At 38.4% G+C, this 25,627-nt stretch overlaps 1 protein-coding gene across 9 annotated transcripts in view; it reads left to right on the top strand.

Moving 5' to 3' along the window:
* The window catches only part of DUSP16 (dual specificity phosphatase 16), a 68,607-nt gene that overhangs the window by 33,458 nt on the left and 9,522 nt on the right, over window positions 1–25,627 (top strand). For all 9 annotated transcript variants that reach the window (XM_068658532.1, XM_068658588.1, XM_068658553.1 and 6 more), the window contains 3 exons: window positions 2,546–3,144; window positions 4,265–4,403; window positions 21,289–21,452. In XM_068658532.1, the coding sequence (XP_068514633.1) occupies window positions 2,914–3,144; window positions 4,265–4,403; window positions 21,289–21,452 (534 nt within the window). In that variant the 5' untranslated portion in view covers window positions 2,546–2,913. The remainder of the gene's footprint in view (window positions 1–2,545; window positions 3,145–4,264; window positions 4,404–21,288; window positions 21,453–25,627) is intronic.

Here is a 25,627-nt window from a genome sequence, read left to right as displayed (position 1 = left end):
CAGCCTTTGATGAAAGAAACAAAACAAAACAAAAAAGAGAGAATCACAATTCATGACAGGACATGTTAAAAGAAAAAAATGCAGAATGCTTTTTTTTTTTTTTTTTTAAATATAACACTACTATTATGAGTTTTCACTTTTTTCTTCCTTGCTTAATGGTGTAGTCTTTTGATACCTTCCAGCCTGTCTACAGAGAGCTTGAGGCCAGTATATAATGACTACTCTTTGAGGGGAAGCACACCTGCTAACCAGGTTGCAAAGATTGCTTTTTTTTAATAGACTTAAAAAATAGCTTGGTATAGTAATTTTTCCAATATATTTTGTAGTTTAGAGCAACATGCATTTCATTTCTGTATGCTTCTGTTTATCTGGACAAGCTTAAGAGTATTGGTGGTGCTATACAGTAATAGTTAGGGCTTATAGATAATCACTTTTTGTCAACCTTCTGAGTGTTTATGTGAAACCTAGTGTTTTTCTTGTAGTGGTACAAAAAAACTCTGTTAATATTAAAAACATGGAACAAGTTTGTTTCATTAAAAAAAATCATTTGTTGTTGCTGTTAAAGTGAAGTTTGTACTTCTTTATGAATCTAATTTATTTAAGAATTCGTATATATGAGTTTGTATAATATTAATGAGCAAAAGATCTGCTAACCTGAGATTTCTCACTGCTAAACACAACTGACTTGTTGTTACAACAGGACTTTTAATAAGCCATCCATAAATTAGTTTGAATTCATTACTTCTGTTGCAATTAAGATGAATAAAAGTTCATTTCAAAGTGAACCAGTAAGTCAATGCTACAAATAAAATGCAACTTTTTCAGCTGAACCTGTTAAACTGAAGATGTACAATTCTGTGTATTTGAATTTTTTTTTTTTTTTACAAAAATCTTCATGTGTACCTGTATGTACGTTAAGAATCCAGGAAAATGAATCTTCATAACTTGCTCCTGATCGCAAATATGTCACTGCCCTAAGAAGGAGTGTCAATAAGATATTTATCTTTTTTATCTGGCCACTTCAGTCTTGTGGCAGTTGAGTTACTTTGTCCCAGCCAACAGAAAGCAGAGGTGGAAAGACTGCTTGGGTCATGGGCTAGAAAGCATAGGCCACAACTGACATATGACCTGCTTGAGTGTGCACTTCCTTGTGCGAGAGGTGTTGCATGGTTTTGCTGACCTGAAATCACTTCTCCAGACAGGGAATGCTACAATGTGAAAGATGCGAACTGGAGAAATGTGATTTCTTGGCTTTTCCCTGCTCTGATTGCTCACTCCAAAACAGGTTGCCACACTAACAAAGTAAGGAATTCTTACCAGGCTTGTCCTTTAATGTATAAGGCTCCAACCTGTGATCTACACCACCTCGGCTGAAGAAGCCACCAGCCACAGCTGCCCGCTCTTGCTGGAGTTGGTTACTTTGGTAGCTGAATGTGTGGCTCAACTTTGCTCCAGAGCTGCTGTTTGCAGCTTTACATAGATGGCTCTCTGTGTAAATATGCATGATTACACAGAGACCAAGCTTTGAGCTGTGGGAGCAAAGCAACTTGACTTATGCTTTCTACGGGATCTGTAGTTGCAGCACAAATTACACTAAAATGCAGCTAAATCCCTGAGACACGAACCACCATGGTGGCTATGTCCTACAGAGATGTGTTCCATCAAAGTGTGTTTTGGGAGACTCTGAAGAGCCCAAGATCAACTGTGGGTCAGTTATACTAACAGATGGCAGTTTATTTACTGCTCCACTGCTGATGCTGTTTAGGCTGATGTGGTTCAGAGGATCTAATTTCACAGAAGCATAGTTTGCTTCAGTTATTATTTAGCATGCATGAAAAGTGTAATGCACCTCATGTAACAGTCCCAGTTGCTCCAGAAGGGCCAGAGACAGTCCCAAGTACTGTACATTTCAGCAGCATAGTCACAAGGCCTCTGTTTCAAGTCTGGTGATTAATTCAAATAAAACATTTGTGTCCTGATGCAGCATCTTGTTCTTCTGGTTTCTCTTCAACCATGCTCTCAAAGGAGAGAAGCGGATGCAAGTTTTTTGTCCTTTCTTTCGTACAGTTCCAGTTCTCAGATTTGCAGTGCTGGTTTGTGAAATACTTTCCAAGGCATTAAATTTTAAAAATGTATCTTAAGTTTTACAACTTCTTACTTAAGTGGTGAAGTGTTGAAATGGGCCTAATTAGTTCTGCTATTGAAAGGAATACCATGATTTAGGGCGCTATCTCTTAATTATATTCTTACAAAGTCTTGGGAGGAGGGAGAACGAGTGGCAACAAAAGTCTGCAATTAAGACAGGCTATGTTGCCTGAAATACAAGATAATTGTCCAGGCAAGATTGTTGGAATAGATTCAGAGGCTGTAGTTGCAAATACTCGCTCTGAGGTGTTTGGAATACACAGCAAAGAGAAGAACTTCTCAGGAGTGTATTTATTGTATGGTACAGAGCACTATGCGGTTAGCCTCAAAGCTGAATGTTTTGTTCTGCAAACTTCACGGCCTCATCTGGTTTGTGTTTTTTATCTTTCCCTTCTTACAGGCTCTTAGTCCAGTGTGAAGCTGATGGGTGGGAGTAAAGGTAAAGAATGATGTAATGCAGTGGCAGCCAGAAAGCATCTTTTGTTTGAATTGTGAAATGGCTACTCCAGTCATCTCCTGATGAATCAGATGTGAGGGGCTGCTTTGTGGAATGAACCCTTTGTAACGGCACATCAACTGGAAGCAGGAGGAGATGTTCAGTTGAAGAGCTCTTTCTGAAAATGGGTTTAACTTTTCTTTTGCCAGTCGCTACCAGCATGACCTCATACACTTCTAGTACAATGGTGTGGCTAAGCCTTTGAGTACACAGCCATTACATCATCGCAGCAAATTAGAGAGGGAGGTGGTGAAAGAGGCCTTATTGTTGTCATGGCCGATGAGATGATCAGGACTCAACTCATTGTCGCTGAGAAGTTGGTGGCTTTGCTGGAGAGTGGTACAGAAAAATTGCTACTGATTGACAGCCGCCCCTTTGTGGAATACAATACGTCCCACATCTTGGATGCCATCAACATCAACTGCTCCAAGCTCATGAAGCGGAGGTTGCAGCAGGACAAAGTTTTGATTACAGAGCTCATTCAGCATTCAGCAAAACACAAGGTAGGGGTCATTTTCCTGTTATTCCTTCTATTTGTTTAAAAAACTGTGCCTGGAGAGCAACTTGTAATAATTTTCCATTGGGCATTTTGGTTTTAAAAAACAAATTTGTGAGATTTTGTTTTGCAAAGACTTAATCTGATTTAAGATGCTGTCAGTTACTATTAAATTTGTATTTGGTATTCTTTGTAGCAATACTCTCCTGTAAATGACAGAGTACTGTATAGGGACCTGAAAATGACTTAGAAAGAACATTTTGGGGGTTCTTGTAAATTTTGCAAAGCACTGTCCCAAAAGTATGTAATCAATGCATTAAACATTCATATTCTAATCTTTGAAAGATTCTTTGGGGTCTGTGGTGGTAAGAATCGCTTATCAAGTGGTTGTACAGCTTGGTTAGAAACTGTAGCTCTGTCAATCCTGGCTTCTACTTGCTGTTTGAAATGCTTTTCATGCGAGTAGTTTGATCGATTTTTAAACAAAGTTAGCAGTGAAAAGAAAATAGCCAAGATGTTTAAACATAATGTGTATCTGGTAGATTTTTTTTTATTTTATTTTTTAATCCAGCGGTATTTGTTTCAAACATTTTGGGTAACAGAAATAATCTGAAAGAAAGAACATAATATATATGTATTTAAAACCGAAGTGGTGTTTCTTACTCACGTTAGCATACTTTTTGCATAAAATTTTATAGATGGCTGAAATGTGTGTGACGATAGGCAGTTTAAGGTCTCTGTATTGTTTAAAAATAAAAAAAACACAGAAACAGAAACTGAGAGTGGACCTTCTTGTTAAAAAAAAAAAAAAAATTTTTTTTTAAAAAAGCTAAAGATGAAGTGTTTTACTAGTGACATAAAATTACTGAATCGTAGTAATTTACAGTGTATGCTTCAACTTGGAGCAAATAATCAATTAAAAAAACTCTCAATATTCCTGACCAAATATAATTCCTTTAAGTATAAGATAAAAAATTGTTTTGCATACAGCTGTATATGAAATCTAAATATCTGAAGTGCTGCATACCAAGCACATAGGAACCCTTAGCCTGACTTTATGCAGGTGATAATGAGGTGCTTTTAATCATCTTCCTCCTTCCTATCCTACTTGATTATTTGCATTTCAGATTGAAATTGATTGCAAGCAGGAAGTGGTGGTGTATGACCAAAGCTCTAAAGATGTGACCTCTCTCTCATCTGACTGCTTTCTTACTGTGCTCCTGGGCAAACTGGAGAAGAATTTCAGCTCTGTTTATCTGCTTAAAGGTATGATGTACCAAGATAAAAATGGCACTTGAATAAGGAGAAAGAAATGCTATTGTTATAGCTTATGTGTACAGAGTTTTGCAACAGCACTGCTGTAAACTGCAGTTATAACATGGCTTTTTCTTTTGTTCTTTATGCATATAGTGATGTTCATGATACATGTAATGCTTAGAAATTACATCTTACAGATGATATGTAACACCACTGGTGTTGTGCAAATGGAAATTGATAAACACAGATTTTTTTACGTGTGTATGTCAAATGTATGTCAAAACTACTATAAGAAAGGTGCTTCCCTGGTGTTTTAAGTCTGTGTGCTAGGAGGTATGTGCTTCCTTGTTGAATTGGTAATTACTACAATAATAACAAGAGAAACAGTCTCCCATTATCTGAGAAATTGTTCTGTGTGACTTTTAAATCTTCATTTTTTTTAGAAAAAGATACTCTTAGTTTTTTTCCCTCACCTCTACTTTTTTTTTGTTTGTTTTGTTTTGTTTTGTTTAAATTCCAGCTCAAATCATCTGTAGACATTCAGGTCCTTATAATACATGATTTTTTAGTTTTTGCGTGTTTTTGTTATTTCTGTCATATAATTATTTAGGTTTGAAAAGACGTCTTATATCATGTATTCCACCTTTAACCTAGTACCGAAGTCCACCACTGAACCATACTCGTAAGCTCTACATCTACAGGTTTCTTGAAGGCCTTCAGGGATGGTGACTCAACCACTTCCCTGGGCAGCCCATTCCAATACCACACACCTCTTTCAGTAAAGAAATTTCTCCTAATATCCAACCTAAACCTCCCCTGTGTCAACTTGAGGTCATTTCCCCTTGTCTTATCACTTGAAGAAGAAGCCATTCCCCACCTCACTGTATCCTCCTTTAAGGCAATTATAAAGCCACGGAACAGTAGAGTCATGGGATAGTAGACCCAGTGTTTTCAAGAAGTAATAAGGAGGGGTGTGAAGTAGATACAGGGCTGAAAGAAGAGGGGATGATGAATAGAAGTAGGAAATACATTGCGGTGACTCAGTCAATGATCTAATGAAGTATATACACAGTCTCTGAGAAATGTTAAAACGGCAGTCAGAGACTAATGACGACAAAAAAACCCAAGAACTCCAGAGAGATACTTCCTTTTAACAAGAAGGTTTTGCTGAGGTTTGTAGTGACTTTAGATGACAGTGGCAAGGACGTGGTTATGTTACTGAGAAAACTTTTCCCAAACTGTTTTGAAAGTGAGTACAGTGAAAATTATTAATTTCTGCACTTGGACAGGTGCATTTGGTTCTAATGTGAGCTAGACTTACAGCAAACTAAGATCTTGCTTTAGCTGTGTCTGGTGCTTGTTTTCTTTGATCTCTTGGTAAGAATCATGCCTGTGTTTGTGGACTACACTATAAGACTATGTAACTCTTCTTCTATAGGACACACCAAATGAACATGTGGTCTCTAGGCACAGTAAATGCTTACTGATAGATGGTGTATGTAATTAATACTCTATTAAATTTAAAACATTTGGAAAAAAATAGACTAAAAACAGTTAATGCCTCATAAGAAACATCAATTTTACTGTTCAAATACCCAACTCTGCTTATCTATCCTAAAGTTTTTGTAATAACCAGAAGAATATTTATAGCTCCATGAAGAAATACAGACTATTCACAATTTAATTTACATGCTGGAAAGAGACACAGCTCTCTAATGACTAAGAATTCAACTCCATGGTAGGGAGAAATTGGAGAGATCTGAATAAAGCCAAGGAGAGGAGAGTATCACAAAACTTTCCTTTCTTCATCTATTGTACCTCTATAGATTAGTGGCATGAAACATGTCTTTGATCATCTTCTCCCTCTGCTGGACCTCATGAAGAAGATGATCGGAGTGTCTCCACCCTCAGAGTTGTCTGTGTCTTCTCTAGGAATGGACAGTACCAGAAAGGGATTGTACTGCAGCTCCCTAGTGCACAGCCTGGGCAAACACCAGTTGCACATCTCATAATGATATATGTTTTGTTTTTTACTTATTTCTAGCACATGGTATTTGTCTGTTCAAACTGAAAATGCAGCATTAAACCACATGCAAGATAGTAGCTGGTTGAGGTGAATTTAGCAATGTGCAGCTGTTGAAGGTTCGTTTGGATGTTAGAGGGAAAGAAAGGGAAGCTGGTGTGTTAAAGCCCTCCTTAAAAAAAAAGGAGGATTTTAATTTTAACATGTCAAATGCATTTCTCTTAGAAAAGATTAGATTTGAGAGTTTAATCCTTTTTTTGTCAAATAGCAAGTGATGGGGATGTTTATGGGTGTAGAAATCTGATGGTTTTAAAACCAATAATAGAGGAATATAAGAACAAAAGGAAAATGTAAAGAAAGTGTTCACTAGTGATTAATTAGAAGTGCTAAGTGCTTGTTTCAGGAAATGTACCCAACTAAGATGAATTGGTTATATAGCAATTAACATAAACTGTGTTACTTCACTCTGTAGCACTTCCTTGTCTTCTAATGATTTTGTTCTGGTTTTAATCCTTACATAAAAAATAGCTTCCACAGTCCTGTTGTGTTTTCTTCTTTGTTTGTTTTAATATGTATTTAAAAACTAGTTACTTAAAGGAAAAACAAACAAACAAACAAAATAAACCTTTTGCTGTGTGAGGTGAAGGAGAAAGTGCTAGATTTGGTCTTATACAATGTTCCTTGGAGTTTCTTGATATGTGGCTATTAAGAAACTAGATAAAATGTGTTGTCTCAGCAAGTTGAAGACAAATGCTCATAAACATTTATGGTTTATAATGAGAGTAGGGGTCAGTGCACTCTGTAGAAAGAAAAACCTTTGGACTTGAGTTTTCCCTAAACCACTCAATGTAGTTTATTTAAAACAGTGACCTTAAATAAATATTTTCAGGTAGGAAAATATATTTTGTTGAGACAGAATAAGCAGCAATTAACAAATTTCTGAAATTTCTACATCTGTTCTTTCTGCCTTCCCCCATTACTGAGCACTCAGTAAGTTGTTTTTTTTTTTCTTCTTCTTCTATTTAACATATTTTTATTTATAATTTTATTTATTAAGGTATGTTCAACCTTTATATTCATACCTTCATATTCATAAAGGTATGTTCAACCCTGGAGGCTGTTTTTCATTGAAGCAGCTAATGTAAAGACCTCAGAGGAACCCTTGCCAATTAATTCAAGCTCTTGATCTAACCTCATAAAAATATTTATAATCTGGTGGGGAATGTTCTCAGGAATTTAAATATTTGTTTTGGTTCTTAATTTTTAATAGTGCACAAAATACTGATATGTGGGTACTGAAGGCTTAACCTACTCCCGTCATTGCATCTACTTGGCTGAGTTAAGTAAGACTTAAAGATGGGGATGTGACTTGATTCCTTCTCTTATCATAATTTGAGAACTGGATTTACTTTTATGGAGTCCTGCCTGTTCCTAGAATTTTTGTGATGTTTCTGCAGAGCAAGCAGAAACAGTTGAGAGAGACTACAGACTGTTGCTTAACAAATTATTATTGCTAAGGTGGAAAACAGCAAGAATCTTGCTTAAATCCTTTTTTCACTATGCCAGTGGAAAACATTCACATTCTATTTTCCTTGCTCTTTCCTTCTTCTCTTAATCTGGCTTGCTCCTACTAGGGCAAGCACAGATGTATTCATGGCAGTCACCTTTCATATGTTGCCTGTGATGAGAATGAAGTTGAGGGTTTAGTTGTGTGTGCAGAAAATACACAAAACAGAAGGATTTCTTAAAAAGAAAAACAAAACAAAACAAAAAAATAAACCACAGAAATCTCTACCACTCTGTATTTCCAACCTAAGATAAAAATTGTGATAGCCTAATGCAGAAACACTGAACTGAAACCAGAAGCAAGAATCCTTGTAATTGGGTGGATGTGGAGCAATGGTGAATGTCTAAGAGAGACTAGATAACCATCAAAGTACTGTAAGGGTAGGATCATAGAAACAGTTTCACCGAACCTTGTAAGAGTTTCTTAGTACTGAAAGAACAGAGCATATTTTGCCAGCAAGCCATGAATAACTTAATTTTTTTTTGTCAGTCCTCAGTTTGATACTTAGACTTGATGTACTTTAAGGTACAGTGCTACTAAGGCCAACAAATGCAGCAAACTTGCATAATGCATCAGATTATGAAGTCTGGGGATTCAGGGGAGTCAAATATAGTAGAAAGAAGCCTTTTGTGAGCTTCTAGATCTGCCTGTTATTACTCCAGTGCCTGAAGGATGTGACGTGGATATATACGTCATTGTATTTCACTGGACTCATTCTTATTAAATAGCATCAACCTGATCTGCAGATATAATCAGGGTTGTGTATACCTAAATATTGTCTGTGGAAAACTTGCTTTGTGGTTGGAAATGAAACTGCCATCCTTCAATGGATAAATCAAAGACTGCAGGGAAGGAATGACAGACTTCATATTCAAGTCAGATGAGAACTGTCTTAGAAAGTAGTCCATGAATTTCTTTGTGCTACTTATCTTTCAGCTTTATCCCAAGTTATCTTTGTCACTCAGAGAATCACTAGCAGAGAATTACAGATTTTCTAGGTGCCCAGTGTGCAGCCCCCGTGTGGCTCACAGAAACATGGAGTCAGGGAGCTCTACACCATCATTCCAAAACCTCGGTTAGACGTAGGTGCTGTAACCCCATAAAAGAGTCATGTTGACCAGCAACTGAAGCCCAAGTGGTGAATTGCTTGCTAATCTCTGCTACATGCAGTTCTGCCTTTGAAAAATGTGAGCAGTAATATGATTTAATGGATGTTGCTTTCATAAGACCTCTCTGATAAGTTTTACAGAGCACAAAGCTGCTGTGATAAGCAGAAAAACATTATTAATAATTAATTTCATATTCAGTGATGAACGCAGGTTACATACAGTGGTCAACAAATGAAGTCATAAAGTGAGTGAGTATGAAAAGAAAGAACAAACAGAATGAGTTCACTGAGACTGGGCAAAGGTCCCGGAAACAAAATAGTGAGATTAGCTAGGGACTGTTGCAAAAGGTGGGTTTTTGCTGAAACTTTCCAAGTAATTCTTTTTCTGTGACCTGTCCCTCACTGACACAGTGTGTGCATGAAGTGGAAGTCTTGCATGGAGGACACAAGAAGGAAGCAAGACAAAGACCACTTCTAAGGTCTTGTTTATGCTGGCATTTTTCTTAAAAAATACTTGAAACTGTAAGTAAAGGAGTCCCACTACAAGAATGTCAGTATCTCCAGAGTATGTTTACCATTGTGTTGTCTCTACCTGGCTAAAGCAAAGCTGGATGGTAAAGAAAGTGCAGTGCTCTCTCCCTGCTTTATTGCCGAAAAAGCCATGCCTTGTGGCAGAGGAGCAGGATATCTTAAGAATATTCTTTTATAGGTATAGAATATTCTTTTATAGGTATAGAATATTCTTTTATAGGTTTTATAGGTATATATTTTTTTATAGGACTTGTGATTTCCATCTCCTGAAGCAAACAGGGTTGAAAGACTGAGCTTTCCTCCCTGCTTCTGCAATCCCACATGAGCAGTAGGAGGGTTCCCAGTGTGTGCTGAAAGATGGCAAAAGTTAGTTGTAGTTTGTGCTGTCTGATAAATTTCCGTCTAACACACTAATGCCTTTCAACGTTTGGATTTGGAGCTTAATAACATTTGGTTATGGCTGACTGAAGTTGTGAGCATTCCCTGTAAGCAAATCTTTGGAGGGTGCCTCAAGGAGAAGAGCACAACTCCAAATGGTGGCCGTTAATTAATGTAATCAAGTTTTCTGCAAGTTGAAATAATTGCAGGCAGAATGAGCTGTCAAATATCCCGCTGACATTTAGAGGAAGAAGTGTAGTCACAAGATGATGGCAGGCTTCCTCACACTGACCGTTGATGCCATTAGAAGCCAGTTTCTACTGAAGAAGGTAGAAGTTTTGCAGAGTGAGTGTGGTATTCCAGGAGTGGTCCCATGTCGCATGGTCAGTGTCAGTGGGAAGGAGAAGAAAGTGGGGAAGGAACTTGGCTCTGGGTTGCCCTCTACAAAAGACTCCTCTCTTTCAGTTTTTGGGAGAGCGTAGAAAAACTAGTACCCTTGGCTACAACTGGTCCCCTGTGAATATCCTTCCACCCTTTGTACTTAAAATGAAGTTTTGAGTATTCACTTAGTGCCATGATTGTTTTAAGCATTTGAAAAATGGGAGTAGGTTTTATTACTTTCATATGTGTGTTCACTTGCTGTCTTTTGAGCGAGAGCAAAGTTTGACTAGCGTGAAACTCTCATAACATTTCTCAAACCCAAGAATAACTTGTTAACTTGGCTTTTGTTTGGGATACCTCTAGATACTTGTGAAACTTTATTGACTGAAATCAAGACTGGGGTCTTTTTTTTTTTCTTTAAAGGCAGAAAGGGCAAGTGTGAACATCCAGCATGCTCTCTGTGCTTGAGGTTCATCTGACTCTTCTACTGGTGCATGCCACCTGGGTGGATGGGTGGGTGGAGGGAGTTGACCCCTTTCTCCTCCTCCTGCCCCCTCAGCCTTGTTTACTTAACCTGCCTATTAACCTTGTCTTACCAAAGGCAGAAACCCTCCAGGGCAAATAACTTCCTTCGCTACCGTACTTGTAAAACACCTGGCCTAACAGGGCCGCTGTCTGTACGCTACTGTAATAATAAAATTAAAAAAAAAAAAGAAAAAAAAAAAGAAAAAAGAAAAGAGAAGGAAAAAGCTTTCTGAAGCAGAGACTTCAATCTGGTAGATGAAGTGGCAGATGAGAGGGGACGGGAAGGGGGGAGGAGGGCTGTCCGCCGGGATGGCAGCGCTCCTGGCGGGGCTGAGCTTATGTAATGGAAAATGGCAAGCGTCCCTGCTTAGCTGAGCTGGAATGCATGAGTTGCAGTGGGCTGTGTAGGTCTGCAGCTCGTTTAAACAAAGTGGAAACATTGTAGATTCATAAAACTCTGAGTCAGAAAGTTTACAACTTTTTCTCGTTATGGCAGGGGAAAAATCCATACGGTGTCCTTTAAATAAACATTTTAGCATTCAGTGGGAGCGTGACTGTGGAAGTGCTGATAAGTCACAGCATTAAGAGCCTCTTATCTGAAACATGACGAATGCTAATGTTTTGTACTTTCTCTGTTTTTGTTTGGTTGGTTGGTTGGTTTTTTGTTTGTTTTGTTTTTGTTTGTGTGTGTGTGTGTGTTTAAATTTGATTTCTGCATAGTTTTCAGTAATATTAAGAACATGATATACCTAGTGCTGGTCATTATTAATGGAAACAACTTCCAAATTGCGGGGGGGGCGGGGGGGGAGCGTGGGAGGGGAAAGGGGAAGAAGGCAGTTAAACATGAATATACTCCGCTATGCATCTTTGTTGTGTACAGAAGTTTGGTAGGGCTTACTTAGAGTCCAAGTATTATTTTGCAGCGATAGCTATAAATTTTGTTGTTTTTCTGTTAATTTTCCTTTAAAATGCGATACTAATATAATATTTATTACTATATGTTCATATAAAATTTGAGCAATCACTGCCCTTAATGAAGAAGCAAATTCTGGTCTAAAAGAAGGCATTGGAATCTTCTGTCAAATAAACAAGCTTCAAAGTCTCCTTGCGATGCTTTTCTGGTGCACACATCACCACTGGTTTTTGACTCATCACTTGGGTTTTTGACCTTTTCCACTCCCTGCTAAGTGCATTAAAATAGTTGTGTTTGACACTGAGGTAATACTGATGAACTGGCAGACAATTAGATCTTGTGTGAACAGGAGGGAAGTGGCTTCTGCTCTGTTTTCAAGATGAATTCATTGAAGAAATCCAGTTTCTCTCTTTGATGTTTTCTGAACTCTCAGAACCTGAAGGGGGAAGAAAACGGAGCAGTGTCTGATCTGAATGGCGCTTCAAGAGTAACACCAACATTTGCTCTGTTACCAGTGTGCATTTTCCTTGGGCTTTTCCAGCAGACTCTGTGGTCTGTGAAAAACTGACATGTGCTGCCTCTTCTCTCTACATCAGGAGCAAGAGAAGGGATCTTCTGAGCATCCTGAGTGAGACATGCAGTGCTGCAGGGCCAGCAGGACCTACTGGGATGTTGTATAAAACACTTCATAGGCATAGTCTGAAGTTTTACACAGGCCAAGCTCATAGAAGTTGCCTTTTTGTCTGTCTCTCTGCTGTCACCCACAAAAGATGCATGTATTTAAGCTTGTTCGTCAGCTTCAGCAAGTCTTGACAAAAGGAGTAATTAAATAAGAAAAATAATGGCAGTTCTTGTAAGCCCTATGGAAATGAGCACTGCCACAGTGGAGAGCCTCACATTAGTGTCTCCCCCTGAAAAGTAGCTTCGGGTCAAGCTGGATTTGCTGGTGTGATGAAGCAGTAGTGCTGGGCAAGTCCCGGCAGTGGAAGAAGCGTCCTTCAGAGCTCAGGCTGTGCTAGCCACCCATGGATCCACCACAGGACTGGCATGGGAGGCAGATGGTCTCTTTTAGTTCTGCAGCCCCTCAGATTACTTGACGAAATGCATTTGTTTAGTTTGAAAGTGGAAATCTGTTCATCTGGTCATTGGAGTCAGCCTCTAAAGTTTCATTAGGTGGCCAGGAGCCTTGTCTCAGTTATCAAATGCTTCTCTAGCAGAACCTTCCCCTCCTTGTCCTCAGCATTGCTACCAGGCTCTGGGCACAAAAGGCAGCTGCATGGGGTTCTCTGTCAAGCTTTAGCTGACAAGTTCATAGAAAGCACACAACGTGATGTGTCCATTGTCCATGTGTCCAAGGCAGAACTGTCCATTTCCTCATCTGTCTTTCATTCCAGTTTTTGTTTCGTGGCCACCTTTATAAAGAATAAGTAATGAATCCTCCTAGAACAAGCACGGTGTGAGCTTGTTGGTTAAGTTTGTTACTGTTAGGATTTGTGTACCTCTGGAGCTCTCCTTTTTATGGGAGTTGTGTCCATATTGGATATTTATATTAGAAAAACCCAGTTACACCTAAGGGGAACATCCCCTATTTTCATGTGTCCCTTTCGCTGCAGAGCTGCAGGCACATCAGCTGTTGTGCTTTAACACCCAGCCTTAATCTGTTTTATCTCTGAGGTGTTGTCAAGTCTCTGTTCTGTGCTTTGTCAGTCTGCACTTAACTATTAGTAAGAGAACCTATTTTTAGGTGATTAAGGGTAAAACTTCTGGGGCAGATCTCTGAAAGCATTTTGAGAATAGTAAGGAGTTACATGATTGGTGATGGAAACAGTACTTTTAACAGCAACTTTCAAGAGATTTTAGGATTGCTTCATGACTGATCTGTCTGTATCTTAGAAATAATGCGCAGGTTGAGATATAGGATTAAAGTGAGTATGAGGGAACATCTGTGTTATATTCAACATGCATGCAAAGGAAAGATAATAAATATGTGTGGATGGGGGAGAGTAACAGGAATGTTTGGCTAAATTAACAGCTGGTAATTAGAACCATCCAACAGCCCACTTATGCTGTGTAAACACTGGTGAGCTGCTCAAGGTGATCTTTGAAAGCTGGTAGGAGGACAAAATGGCATTCTCCTCTCTTTCCAGCACCCTGTGGAAAAGAAAGGTATTTAGGGGAGGTGGAGAGCAAGAAAATTAAGAGAGTACTGGGCTAGAGGATGGGGGAAGTGTGCAGGGTAGATGCAGATGTTGATCTGTACAATAACAAATGATGTTTCATTGGACCAGCCGTAGTACCATAAAGCCAAAGATGACTAACTTGGTCAGTGTGAGGAAAGGATGTTTGTTGATGGGAATGAAGAAAAATGCTTGAATTTTGAAAACTGACTTTTAGTAGATGGAGTTTTTGCTGCCCTCTGCCTCTTTCCCCAGGCTAAATCTTTTTCACAGGTACCTGGACTTCTCTAAGAAAAAAAAAAATAAAAATCTTTCAGTTTTTAAATTCAGAATCTCTTCTTGAATGTTTCCTGTAATAGCTAAATTTTGATTAATGGTTACATCTCTTCATATGGCTACATCTATTTGAAGGAAGCATAAGAATGAGGGGGGGAAAAAACAACAGTATAACATGGAATAAGCCTAGAAAAGAGCCACCTTTTTTCTCTGTATTTTATGTTTAATTATGTTGTCATTTATCTTGAATTGTTTTATTGAGTATTGGGTGAAAGCATTAAATATTATCTGCACTTCATAACCCTCTATTAAGTGTTAACCCCCTCCTTTTTTAAAAAAAAAATTGTTGTTGTTATTGGTGGTTGTTTGATATAGCTACTCTTTCATTCACAAACCATCTCTAGTGGTTTACAGAGCTACTGTCATCCCTGCAACTGCAGTAGAGCAATTGGCAGCATTATGGAATGCTCCTTGTCTGTTTCTGTGTAAAATAAAACAGATGAGCTGATGTAAATGCTTGTGGTTCTCAATAGTTATTTCTCTTTATTAATTTAGGGTTTGTCTCTGATGGTAGTTTAACTAAGGATCTGGATGGGTGCCATTCCCTTAATGGAAGGTAGCTGTTCCCAAATCAACAAAACTTCCCCTGCTACCATTTGTTGCCACCTGATCCCATCTTCTTTCCCTCTCTTCTTCCTGCTGTTGGCAACATTAGCTAGGAGATTTATTTATATAAGGATTTATGCAATGAATCTATAATAAAGACTAACTTATGTTGTGGAAGTCTGCTGAAACTTTTTCATCCATTTTTCATCCATTTTTTCTCCTGGGTTTGGCCCTATTTGGTTTCCTGAGTTGGCTGAGAAGTGAGCTGAAACTTCTGATGTCAAGATTCCTTTAACCATCCTACCTTGATGAGTGTAATCATGACACGGTACACAGTTAGGAAACTGCAGTGTCTTAATTCAGGGGAAGTCTGTAGTCACCACTTTGCAGAACCATAGCAACACTGTAATTGAGTAGGATACCTGATCTTGCCAAATTTATGGTAATGGATGTATAAGCTTGTAAGCAAGAAATGTAGGCTTTACTGTAAAGATGTAGGAGGTGTTGGGTTGTCTGCCACATGCAAGAGTTTATGCTGCAAAACCACTGACAGCTTTTGGCACCTTAACATGGTTTCATAGAAACTCTTCTTGTGCAGCCACAAGTGGTGAACAGAACAAGTCGGTGCTAGAGCACATAGGGTACAGCTGTCTGTTCAACGTGCTGCAACCAGGGAATGCCTGTCACCCGGTTAAAACTGAAATCATTTCGCTAGTCTGGTCATTTTTAACAAGCTACCCAAGCAAGAGCTAAGTCAACTTTGGGCAGATACACAACTTTGCAATATAATAATGATGGATCATCTAAAAGTAGAGCAGAACTAAATTAATTGACTTTTGTCTCAGAAACATAAAGGACAAGCAGCTGAACATCACAGTCTATTTATCACTGCTACTTTGGTATCTCTTACTTTCATGTTGGAAAATACATTAGATTATATAGTCTGAAATCACTTCTGTCTCATATTGCTTTAATTTGCTCCCATAATGTCATCATCCCCACAGATTTTTCTTCAGACTTGGGCAGGGCCTATTGTACAAGTAAGATAGACTTAAAGTTGTGCTTGCTACTCGCTGCCAACCAAAGGTTATGGTGACTTACATATGTGCAGTCATGACCAGAAACAACTGGCTATTTAAAAGTGAAGAAGGAGATGCATTGTGCTGCTAATCCTGCTTGGTCAGCAAGTTGTTTTTTGTTTTTTGTTTTTTGTTTTTTTTTTTTGGGATATAGTGAAACTATTGCATTAATGGTGATGGAAAAGTCTTCCATTTAATTCATTGATATCAGATTGGTTTGCTGAAGAAGTAGAGTGAGAAACTTCTAAATCTTTGTTGAAGGGAGAGTGGTTTGTTTGTTTGTTTGTTTTTAAACAAGCAAAATTTTTAAGACATATGTATAATATGTAAAAGTTGTTTCATTTTCTCTATCCTCTGCCCATTACCTTCAAAACAGATAAGTAGTTGAATAAGAGAGTGCAGAGCTCTTTCAGTCCAGCTTTACCATCAAGAAGGCAGACAACCCATATGATTTCAGAAGCTATTTAAGAGAGAATATTTCCAAGTTATTTGTCAGTTATCTATTTCCAGTCCTTTGTATATTTGGCAATTGGGCTGGTTGGTAGGACTAGAAAGAACAGCCTGCCAGATATTGTAAGCTGGGAGGGGATACCGTTCTGATCAAGGCACTGCAAAGTGAGTGAGATTTCTTAGGTCTCGCCCAGGAGATTAGGATCAGGGCCCAGTTACATTTATCAAAGACTTCAGTGGAACTTTATTAAAACAGTAGCTCTGCTAGTGACCTGGGGATTTTTTTTCCCCATGGTTTCAACATGCCCTTGTGATTGATTTACCATTTGCAGGGGCTGGAGTTGTGGTGGAGAAAGGGTGTTGTTCAGAAGCTAGGTCCAGAAGAAATGCACATTTTCTCTTACTAAACAAACAGCACAGTGCTGCCAGTAGCCCTATTCCAAATGAGGTAGTTAGGGAGACAAATATAAAATTTGCCTTGAAGCAAAGCATCCTCAAACTGTAAAACTGGAAGCTAAACCAGCCTCATCTTTCTTTTAAGGCTCAGATTGCTATTCTGTGTTCCAATCTGTACACTAAGTTCATTCTCCAAATGCTTAAAGTTTGTTTTTTGAGGACTGTCTGCTTCATTTACAGCAGAAGTGAACAGGTAGTCTGCATGGTTGAAGTACTTTTCTCATAAGAAGTTCTTCATGTAGGCTATACATTGATTTTTGCTTTGGAGAATAATGTGGGTCACGATCTGTGTTAGAAAACAGAAACATGAAATAAGAATCCTTTTTTTTTTCTGCATGTTTTCAGGTGCCATTATTTTTTAAATATAACTATGTATAGAATTGTATTATGTGTGTGTATATATGTATATATACACATACACACGCTATATGCATATTTTGTAAGTCAGTGCAAGCAACTGGAGATGACAGAAGCTCTTTAAAATGGAAGTTAGTCTCATAATGAAATGACAGCTCAGTGGATGCTGTTATTCCAGATCCCTGATATACTGTGTTACGCTGGAGGTAATCAATAGTTTAGCAAGATGCATACATGAGTGTTTTGTTGGGATGGGCTTTGTTTATTTGTGTGTGTGTTGTTGTGTTGTTGTGGTTTGTTTTTTTTTTTAAAGCCATTTTTCAACACACATCTATCGAGAATATATATTTTTTTCTACTGCGAGTGCCATAAATCAAAGGCAGAGTTGTTGAAAAGCTACTAACTTTTTTTTGAAATGAATACAGAAGATGGCAGGATTAATATTGGATGGATGGATGGATGGATGGATTAATATTTGAAACGAGATACTGATTGCATCCTTTCTGAAGTCAGTGATCCTGAAGTCACTGATCCTATTTAGAGGATTGGGGGCTAATCTGTAATAACAGGTTAAAATATGTGCAGAGGAAATAAGGGCTTACCTGGGAGCATGAGGAAAGATAGGTAACAACACAATGTCAGAAGCACTTGATATGAGAATTTTATGGTTATAGTTGATGTTGTAAGGATAATAAAGTAACATTTTATCAGGAAAGTGTGTGTAGAAAGAAGAAGGATGACTTTGTAGGGATGAATGTCCCAGAGGAAATGTTGAGGCATCTAATCTTGAAGCACTTCAACCTTGCATTAACAAATTACTAAGAAACAACAAAAAAGTGTTCCTTATGCTTATAATGACAAAGCATGGGTTCCATCTCCCCAAACCTCAGTCTTTAAGCATATTAGCATCTTTTTTAACTTTTGTTGCAGTATTCATGCAGAAGTGAGAACTTTTGTGGAAGTTTGTCCACATCTGTAGCTATATGGGAAAATTCCTAATTAAAATACAAAACAAAAATATGTCCATGTAGTCTTCTTTACAAAGACATTAGAAATTACAAATATAAAATCTCTTCTTTTCTTGTGCTGCTTCTTTGTAAGGAACAACAGGCACTTTGTGTGAGAAAGGCTCCAGATAACAGCCAACAACCTTCCCAAGAGATAAAGAGTGAACAAATAAAACTGAAGATTGATCTTACTCTTTCCCTTCTTCTACCAGTCCCTCAAGGAACTGCTGGGCTCTGTTACCACATCTTCATAACATTTATCTAAGGCATGTAGTGACTAAAAATTCTAAGCTTGTTTCCTACAGAACAGGGAAATTCTTATGCCATACCTAAGAGAATTCAGCAACTGTGTAAGAGAATTATTTTGAAAACTTTTCGTCTTTTGATTGATAAATTAAACAAGCACTGTCCATGTTCTTGGCTTATAGAGACAGGAACAGGTGGTGGAGGTGTAAAGCAGGATGGTATGAGCAGAATTGTTGTGTTCACTTGATTGACTTTGAAACCAGCCTCAGATTTCTGCCTTTGGGCCCATGCTCTTCAGCTTTCTTGTATCTAACTGGGTCACAGACCTCCCCCTTTGCTTTGCTCTTCTGATGGGTGTGGGCTGTCTGCTCTCTGGCATGGAAAAACATCTCACAGTTAAACTCCTGAAAAGCAGTACTGGCCATCTTTGGGACTTTGGAGAGTGCTGCCCTTGAGACACAGTGTGGTGGATTTCTGGTGCCAGCCTGTGCAGAAGCGTATGCTCCACACTTCAGGTGGTGGGTACACCTTGCTGAAGCTCTGAAACCAGGCTGCACTCTTAATTTAGGCAGCTGAGGAGCATACTGGGCAAGACAAAAAGAATTTCTGCACCTATTTTGCACCTTCTCCTTCTTAAGACTCTTGTATTATTGCCTTGGCAATAGTTGGTCCCCCTCATGAAAAAGTGTCCTCTGCTATAAATGCCTTTCTCTGCTGAGTCTTTTCAGTTCTCTGAGATTTTGCATTTCTTTTTAAAGCAAGGGATTTCTTGTATTATTGTTTTTAGCAGGCTTCCCAATCTCTCTTCATGTGACCCAGGTAGATCTGGCATGCTGTACTCCTCCAGGCCTGCTGCTTGTACCAAAGCTGTTTGTGGTGATGGTAGTTGACTCAAGTAGGTTTTAAATGACTCAAGGCATGCGGTAGTTAACTGGAATTCGTGAAATGATCAGAGATTCTTCAATTACACTGAAAATTTACAATGTTTTCTCTTTTCTCCTTCTAACAGATTGAACAATAAAAAGGGACCTGTATAATTATGACATGAAGATTGATTTTAAAAAATATAAAAAACCTTCCTACAGTAAATTGCAGCTATTTTGTCTTATGATGTTTCCAAAGACAAGCATTGTCCTAGTTGTCTAAAATCACTTATCTAACACTAAAGACAAGTGATTTTTTTTTTTTTTTTTTTTCAGTTAGGAGACTGTAACAAGAACTGCTGCTCAAAAAATTTTTGTTCTGAAAACTGCTTGCTGGCTTCTTTGTTTATCAGATAAAATGGGTTGCTACACACATGGCTATTACCTTGTGTTTTTTTTTTCTTTTTTTTTTTTTTCTACATTAAATAAAGATAGAGGGTTTAAAATTCAAAGAATAGACATAATTCAGGCAATGGTAATGCAAGCCTTGACAGAACAGTACATTATCTTATTGCTGAATAATTTTAATTCATGTCTTCAAACTGTAATAATACAGAACATAGCATTTGGCAGATTTAGCACATTAATACTTCACTTCCTTGATGATAAAAAGGTATCTTGTTCTGCACAGGTTATTATTACTCTCCCTCCACTTACAGTTCCACTTGTCTCTATGCTTTTAATGTAAGGAAATAGCTGGGGACTTTGACTTTCTTTTGTGCCTCTCATCCTTACTAATTGGCTATTACATGGTGAAAACTGTCCAAAAAGCCTGTAACATGCGGATTTAAGCAGCTGCCTACAGTTCTTCTTCAGACTAGATGAAGTATGTGAATGAACTGAGCTTGGAGTTCAGCTAGTTTGTCAAAAGCTAGATAATTTTTGTGAGAACATGTTTAGCTGAGGTGTAAGTTGGTTTCTGGAGGTCTGTTTAGTTTTGTTCTTTAACTGTGGGTAGTGCTGGTTAGACCACAGTCGGTAACTGAGATTTATAACATAGCTCTTGCAGTGGGAGGGAAACAGGCATGTGGCAAAGCAAGAAAAGGAAATGGAGCTTGAGCTGTGTGTGTTATGTATTTGTGTCTGCAGCAGTCTCAACCTAATGCAGAGGTGGCAAATTATAATTAAAATGTTGTGGAACCACAGTATGGATAGGGCCTAATGACCTAACTACTGCAAATGAAGAACCACCTAGCAGCAAAGGGAGCACAGAGGGGCTAGTTTGCTAGGGGAGTCCATGGTTCACCTCTTCCCATGCCCACCTTCCCCTGTAGTCGCCATCTGCCTCACCTGCCCCTCTTGGGATGGAGAAGCCTTAGCTTGGTGTGGTTTTGAAATGTGAAGCCTCTTGCAGTGTGTTGGATGAAATACATTATTTCTAATCAGTATAGAAAATAATAATGCAGGATTTTAAAAGCAAACATTAATAACCACATATTGGTGATCTTACCAATTGAGAAAACATGACTTCTCCTAGATGCAGTCTAATTATAGACCTAATATGGGAGAAGGAATTGTTCAGAAAGCAATTTGCTGAAGCAGAAAGGCAAAGGTGTGTGGTGGGTGTTGTGGGTTTTTGTTCTGTCTTAAAATTCTCATTTCCACATGTCCGTTTGAATCAGAAGAAGCATCAAATCTGAGGAATGGAGAGAGAGAAACAAACAAACTTTCCCACCAGAGTGGGAAGACAAAAGCAGGCCTTGTGTTCTGACAAATGGTTTTGCACACTTAGGGTACCTCTGGGAGAGGTGTGCATATAGCTGTACAGGTTCCTTTGCTGGCCCTTTAATGCCCCTCCATCTCATGCAACAAATGCTGCTTTTTGAGAATTGTTATGGGCACTGATGCCTCCCACAATGCTTGTCGGTAATGCACACTGTGCCTCTTACAGGTGGATTTGCTGAATTCTCCAGCTCTTTCCCTGGTCTCTGTGAAGGAAAATCCACGCTCGTCCCTACGTGCATTTCTCAGCCCTGTCTACCTGTCTCCAACATTGGTCCAACCAGGATTCTGCCTCATCTCTATCTTGGGTGCCAACGGGACGTCCTCAACAAGGTGAGCATTCTGGATGTTATGCTGTTTACATGGGTGAGTATATAATCTCCATGTGTCTTTTTCCGTGCTTCTATTATACCTCATTATTACAGCTATAAAACCATCTAAAGTAGATCTAAATGATAGCCTTAGACAGCTTTATGCACAGCCTGCTAGGCAAGAACTACTGATACACGGTCCACATAAAGAATCCACGTGTCATCTAATAGGATAATTGATCTCTCTTCTTCCTCCTGGAGAAGATAATACGATACCTTCCTCAGTAACCTACCAACCAACAGCATGCTATTAAATCAGCCATTACAGTAGGTCAGGTAGTTTACTGTGTATAGCACCAACTGGTTTGTTTTGGTGTGTGTTGAATATTCATACAATTATGTTAATAGTTCTAGTGGGATGAAATAAAGATTGTCTGTCAGTATTTTCTCTAAACACTTACATACATGTTTTTTTTATACATGTATAAAGCCTAAGACTGGAACTATCCTAATAGTCCTATAATTAGATCATATTCATATACTCATTGGATTTACCTTGGTCTTTAAAATCTTCAACATCTTTGTTGCTATGTAGTGAGTCAACAGTTCAGAACCTATTCACATATGATGGATGTCAAGGCAATTTCTTATTTTTCATACCACAAAAGTAATTTGTGGTCCCCACACAAAAGGCAACAGATAGATTAAAATACCAAGTGAATTAAAAAAAAGAAAAATCTGCTTTAAGTGGTAGAGTATTAGATGCTTTTATGCTGTTTGTTTCAATATGTTAATGATAAGTGCTATCCTAAGCCCCACTGGGAGTGGTGGGGTCTCTTATACTCCTTTAGGGCCAGGGACATTTGGGGATGTGAATAGAATTCCCGTGCTGTAGCTCTTTAGTGAATAGTCTTAGGGATGAAAGAGGCTGTTCACGTTGCTTGCAGTAAATCAGTGCCTATAAATAGGTGTTACACACAGACACAGTACGCGTGCCTCACCAGGAAGGGAAACCAAGTGGTAGCAGTAGTCAGGAATTTCACTATAGGGCTGGAGGAGTCTGAAACTACTACAACTACTACAACTGATACTGGTAAGCCCTGAGTGTGGCAGAGTGTTCTGTAGGAGAGTTTAGACCTGGTAGGGTGTCTCATGCCGTTTCATTTACAACCTTGACAGTATTTCAGCACATGTCCATCATATAGCAGGAACTGCAGCTTCAGAAGCTTTAGAATTAATGTGGGGCTCCCAGGAATTGTTCAAATTTGCACTTCTTGACCTGATGCATTTCTTAACCATTTTAAGGAAAAATATGCTTTTTATGAGTTCAGATCTGCTCGTTGCTTGCACGTTTTTCTTCTTATTTAAAACAAGTCACAGGCAATTCCTTATTCTGAGCATGTTACTTGTTCACTGCACTGAAGTAGACCGTAGTGTCTTCATAATTTATGTCTTTAGTTTTGGTGTCTGCGTGTGGAAAATCTTAAATGGCTCTCCTCTTAAGTAGTGGTACCCTTATTAACTTAAAGAAGCTGTGGGAACAAACGAAGATTTCTGTCTCTGAGAATGAATTTGATGCTTTCACTGCAATTGGCAGCTCCCAGTTTCCTGATCCTTTATAATTTCTTGATTCAACCCAAAGTTAGTGATTGTTAGAAATGAGGATTTTAGAAATGGTAAGGGCAGTGAGGTGCTCCAGGTGGCTTGTGTTTGCTGCTGCTCTTTCTTCCACACTCTTTGCTTCTTGGAAAGCCTAGATCTTATGCAAGGGTTTTAGGGAAAGCAAGGAGGATGTCTCCCAATAACATGGAGTGCTCAGAACTACCAATAGCTGGTATGAAAGCTGAGAAGTGAAGAATATTGAAAAGGGAAAGGTGAAAAACAAAAAACAGTGATCAGAAGCAAAGTTCTGTCTCTGTTATGACAGTCAAGAAGACGGTAAGTGGTTAAGTTTGCATGTTCCAGTTTAATGGCCTTGCTGCTCTGTCAGTTACTGAAGATACGAAGTCAACTTTCTGTGAAAATTGTTTAATTCAAGTTCAGATTTTTTAAAATAACTTTCTAAATTATTCCAGTAAGATTCCCAACACTGCAAAATATAGTTGTATACATTGACCTTACTTCTGAATGCTATCCGTGAATGCTTTTGAATGCTATCTGTGAGGTCCTGTTATTCCTCCTATTTCACAGACATACTCATTTCTCTGAAATCTAAATGTCTCAAAAATACCTGCAAAAAGAAGTCTTTATTTGTAATGCAGTTAAACGTAATGCTTTAGAGATGTGAATTTTCAGCATAGCTTATCAAGATGAGGTAATCTTTTCAGAATCTTTAGAAGCTTATCTCTGAGTGCAGGGGGGAAGAAACATCTGTCTTGAACATAGATTGTCCTGCAGCGTGACCTTTTAGCGACACTGATGCTATTTGCCACTAATGCCTCTGCTGATAATGATTGATGTATGAAAGATAAGCAAACACAAATGTTTGGTTTGTGTCCTTGAGCAAAACTAATGATTTCAGAAAAGTATTAGGAGATTTTGCTTTATGGGTTTCTTTTTAAATGCTTAACTCTGAAAATGTTTATAGATTTCCTGCAGTTGACATGCTAAGAACCTCATGAAATTTCTGATCTCACTCTTCAATGTGTTCTTTAAATAAGTTGGGGATCAGCTTTACCTAAATGCATGTATTTGCAAAAAGTGTACTTTTTCACCATTACCAGATTTCTTTTACTCTGGTTAACAAAAAAGTCCATTTGACTTGTTGGATCTTCATGTGATATATTGGTGGCTATCAGTATCAAATGGCAGTGCAAGAGGGTATGTATTTTGACAGAAAATCTGTTGAATTTCAGATTTGTGAAAGACAGACAAACTAAAATCTAACTTATACATGAGTGACAGTGTCCTTTGAGAAATTTAGGAAAACGTAAAAAATCTGTTTGGCTGTAGGCCTGAATGAGTCTCCTGCTTACATCGCACATTTTGTACCAGCATTAGAGTTGTAAAAGTTTCTGCTTTGCTCCTTACCTAACTATTCTGTTTTTTAATTCCAGACCTGGACTTTATTTCCTGGAACAAAATAACATTTTAGGGTGCCATTAATTTTAAGATTAAACAAGTCATAGAATGTAAATAAGCTGACAAAAGAGCATTTACCTTCTTTTCACAAAGTTGTTAGTATTAGGATTTCTGGATCTTCCTCCCATCATAATTCACTTCTTCCTTTTGGATGTCTTACAATGAAGGCACTGTTATGGTTATTATATTATAGTGTGTTGCGCAGGGAATGATTGATACTTTAGAACAGAAGGAAGCATGACTTCTTTCTTTAGCCTTGGTCTCAAAGACAAGTACTAACACATTTTTGCTTTTTTTTTTTTTGGCTCAGTGATTTCAGACTTGGCATCTGCAACATTCTAATTCCCATTTGGGTAATCAATTCCACGCTGAAAATCTTACATAACTGTGGAATTGTGATCATTGGACCATGCAGTCCACCAGCACTTATGCTTTAGACAAAATAATAATAAAAATTAAAAAGAGAAGGCTTTTATTTCTAAATTCACCAGCTTTCCAGCACTACTTAGCTGCATCCTCAACAAACGTGCATCATGAAAGTCCATTTCTTCATTGCCTCCCTCTTGTGTATAAGGTTGGGTGACTTCTATGCATACTGTGGCTCGAGACTCTGCATGTACCTGCTATTTCAGTTGTTTGTTGTTTACCTTTCGGGCGGTAAGTGGTGACTATAGGTGTACAGGGTTAGTATTTCAATATAGTGGCCTAAACTAGATGCTTATTTTACAGAAGTTGATATTGAACAGCTTGGGATCCTAGAGTTGTAAGGCTACGTGGCTCAGCAAAGTCACAGATTCTGGGGCTTTCCTTAGCACATGTAAAATACCATGGTAACTGGTCTCCTGTACCAAGAACCCCAGTCTCTCTCTGACTAATTCCAACAATTCCCAAATTTCCTTACAGCTCTGCTTTTAACCTTTCAGTGTATGAGAGTTTAAATGTAGGAAAGGGAGGCGAGACTGTGTTGTCTACAAAAGGCATGCAGGGCTGGAGGGAAGCATGCTGTTTGAGTTGGGGAGATGTTAAGGAATAGAAAAGGGGGACATTGGTGACGGTGCTGAGGAGCTGAGCTGTACTGGGAGTATGACCTAGAAAACTAGCAGTGTTGGAAGAATT

The sequence above is a fragment of the Anas acuta genome, chromosome 1 (assembly GCF_963932015.1).
Source record: "Anas acuta chromosome 1, bAnaAcu1.1, whole genome shotgun sequence".
NCBI classification, from domain to species: Eukaryota; Metazoa; Chordata; class Aves; order Anseriformes; family Anatidae; genus Anas; species Anas acuta.
This window is presented reverse-complemented; position numbering and strand designations above follow the sequence as displayed.